At 35.3% G+C, this 2,814-nt stretch overlaps 1 protein-coding gene across 1 annotated transcript in view; it reads right to left on the bottom strand.

Moving 5' to 3' along the window:
• LOC112161875 (polyribonucleotide nucleotidyltransferase 1, mitochondrial) overlaps nucleotides 1-2,814 on the bottom strand; it is a gene marked incomplete at its 3' end in the record, with an annotated part of 7,592 nt that overhangs the window by 3,115 nt on the left and 1,663 nt on the right. The window contains 6 exon segments of the mRNA XM_024297382.2: nucleotides 518-631; nucleotides 1,806-1,853; nucleotides 1,923-1,986; nucleotides 2,064-2,113; nucleotides 2,192-2,297; nucleotides 2,460-2,534. Coding sequence (XP_024153150.1) covers nucleotides 518-631; nucleotides 1,806-1,853; nucleotides 1,923-1,986; nucleotides 2,064-2,113; nucleotides 2,192-2,297; nucleotides 2,460-2,534 — 457 coding nt within the window.

Here is a 2,814-nt window from a genome sequence, read left to right as displayed (position 1 = left end):
ACGAGTTTTTTTCTCGTAACTTTACGAATTTTTTCTCATAAATTTACGACTTTAAATCTCGTAGTTTTACAAGTTTTTTTCTTGTAAATTTACGACTCTTAATCTCGTAGATTTACGAGAATAAAGGTCGTAAATTTAGCCTATGACTTTTAAAGTCATAAATATATGACTTTATTCTCGTAATTTAGCAGTTACGACTTTTCTGTCGTAAATTTACTAGATTTAAAGTCGTAATTTTAAAAATATTTTTTTCTTTATAAAGTGGCCCTAATACTCCGTCGTATTATATATAGTTATCGTTTTGTCCATATCATCCAGCACTAGTCTGTAGTTGTAATTCACCGATTGCAAACTTTAAATAATAAGAGTTTACAATTAAAACAATAGAGTATTCTGATTTACTACCACACATATTCATTGGCGTTCTCAGTTATAACTATTAGCGTTTATTACTAAAGCCCAACCTATCAATATTTGATTGAAAGCATGTTTTTAAGACTAACTTTTACCAACTTACCCACTTGGCTGCTTGGAGCTCCAGCGACAATCAGGTTTAAAGTGCTGGAGGCCATCTCTGCTCTGGTGGGGTTGATGAGTAACTCTCCATCAACCATCCCAACCCGCACAGCACCTGTAAACTCACCAGAGCTCTACTTAGACCGGGGTCTGCAACCTTTAACGCTAAAAGAGCCATTTAGCCTAAGTTCTTACAGACCAGAACCCAACAAGAGTCACAAAGTCTCACTTTATCCTTTAAAAATGCACAATATTTATGCTTTTTTGGCAATCAAGCTTTTATTTATACATTTAGTTTTTAAATATTACAATAATTGAATTACAACAGTGTCTATATGTTTCTATATATAACAGTTGTAACTTATTTTACTCTTGACAACACCGCACACTAGTTCTTTCAAAATAAAACCCACTGTCAAAAAAGGTCCTCCTGTTGTAGCAGCTTTACTTTGAAAGGCAGTCAAGCTTTATATTCTTTATCATTTGGATTTTGTTTTTTTTTTCTTTTAATCTATAAAATAAACAACATTTAAGTAGAATCTATATGTCCAAGAAAAAAAAGTACAACTTTTGATTGAAAACACACAACTCTAAACCATTTTCAATCATTTTCTTTTCTTTTAAGTCATTTACATATCGTCAAAATAATACTAAAGAAACACAAAACAGTTAATAAATGAAATAAATGAAAGATTATCTGCCCCTATTGCTAAATCAACAAAATTAAATCAAATATATCAAACCTTCACCGATCATTTTAAACCCAATTTGTGCAAAACTTTAACAACTTTGATGTAATTTACCAAAATAATAAACTTTAGACTTTTATTTGACCAACTATAAATGAAAAAGACAAATTAATTTTTTTTTACAGAATTTCTGACAGTAAATTAAACTTGTTTTCCTTAGTTTCTTGACATATTAAAATCTAAACAGAAATGACAAATTAACTAAATTATCTAATATTTATTCAATTTTTTTTATTTTTCATTAAAGCTAAAGAGCCACAATAAAGGGATAAAAGAGTCACAGGTTGCAGAGCCCTGAGTTAGGCCTATAACATGTCAAAAATCTAAACATTAATTAATTAATTAGTTAATTTTGAAGTTTTCCTCAAAGCTAAAGAGCCACAATGTTGTTTCAGAGCTTCAGGTTGCAGACCCCTGACTTACACCATGAAACAAGCGTTTAAATACAAGGATTGTAGGAGAATAACTGGTTAAATACTCGTTTCAGACTAAAGAAACTACTTAGATGAGCACTGAAACTGTCCTTGCTGCATTCCTCACCTATGGGTCCGTGCCAGGGGATGTCAGACAGAGCCAGAGCTGCAGAGGCTACAGGGAAAGACGAGAAGTTTAGAAAAAGGAAGACACAAACTCAAACAACTGAGACCGAACTCTAACCTGCATTAATAGCCAGCACATCCGGGTCATTGACGCCATCAACAGCAAGCAAGTTACAAAGAACCTTTAAGACAAACAGGTAAAGACGAGTTTTGTCTGGCTCATTTAAAAATGGAAAGAATAAAAAAGTGGTTCACTGACCTGAGTGTCGTAAAAGTAACCAGGCGGGAAAAGCGGTCGAATGGATCGATCTGATCAGCAGAAACAGAACATCACCGGACTGAACGTAAAGCAGGAGGATGTGGAGGATTGAGGCTGAAGTCACTCACCGATGAGTCTGCTGGTGAGGATTTCATTGTCGGTGGTACCGAGCTCCCGCCGCAGATAATTAGTGGGGATGCGGCCTGCAGCGGCGGCTTTCTGCCTGTAATCCACCTGTCAGTCAGAGAGAAGAATTCACTGCTGGAAACTTGAGTCATATTCCTACTGATCATGGCTGAGCAACCAGCTTTTATAGGACATATGGTTGGATCACAGGAAGAAACAATAATAACTCAAGATTTTTTTTTAATTAAATCAAAAAGTTGGAGAACTTACCACGAGAGGCATGAACTGAGAAGAAGTAGGTTTTGTTTTGCTCACAGCAGTCACCATCACAGAGGTTTCTCCCAGCTGAAAGCAGATGCACTATTAAAAATCACACTTTCACCTGATAAAAGATCCTGAGGAACACTTTTAATTGGATTTATTTTAGGGTAATGTTATTCACACGTACAGCCTCATGACCCGCATGTATTTTGTGTATCCAAGGCTGAATGTTGTTGATGTATTTAAAGTTAAATTCCCGTTAGCGCGTTAGTTCTCTGCAGTTTCCTGGGGGAGCGGTGAGCTGCAGACACAGCTGCACTCAGGAACCAAATGAAAAAACTAAGACATTAATAAAAAAGAAAGA

This window comes from Oryzias melastigma, linkage group LG15 (genome assembly GCF_002922805.2).
Source record: "Oryzias melastigma strain HK-1 linkage group LG15, ASM292280v2, whole genome shotgun sequence".
Classification (NCBI taxonomy): domain Eukaryota; kingdom Metazoa; phylum Chordata; class Actinopteri; order Beloniformes; family Adrianichthyidae; genus Oryzias; species Oryzias melastigma.
Note: the sequence above shows the minus strand (reverse complement) of the source record. Positions and strands in the feature narration are given on the sequence as shown.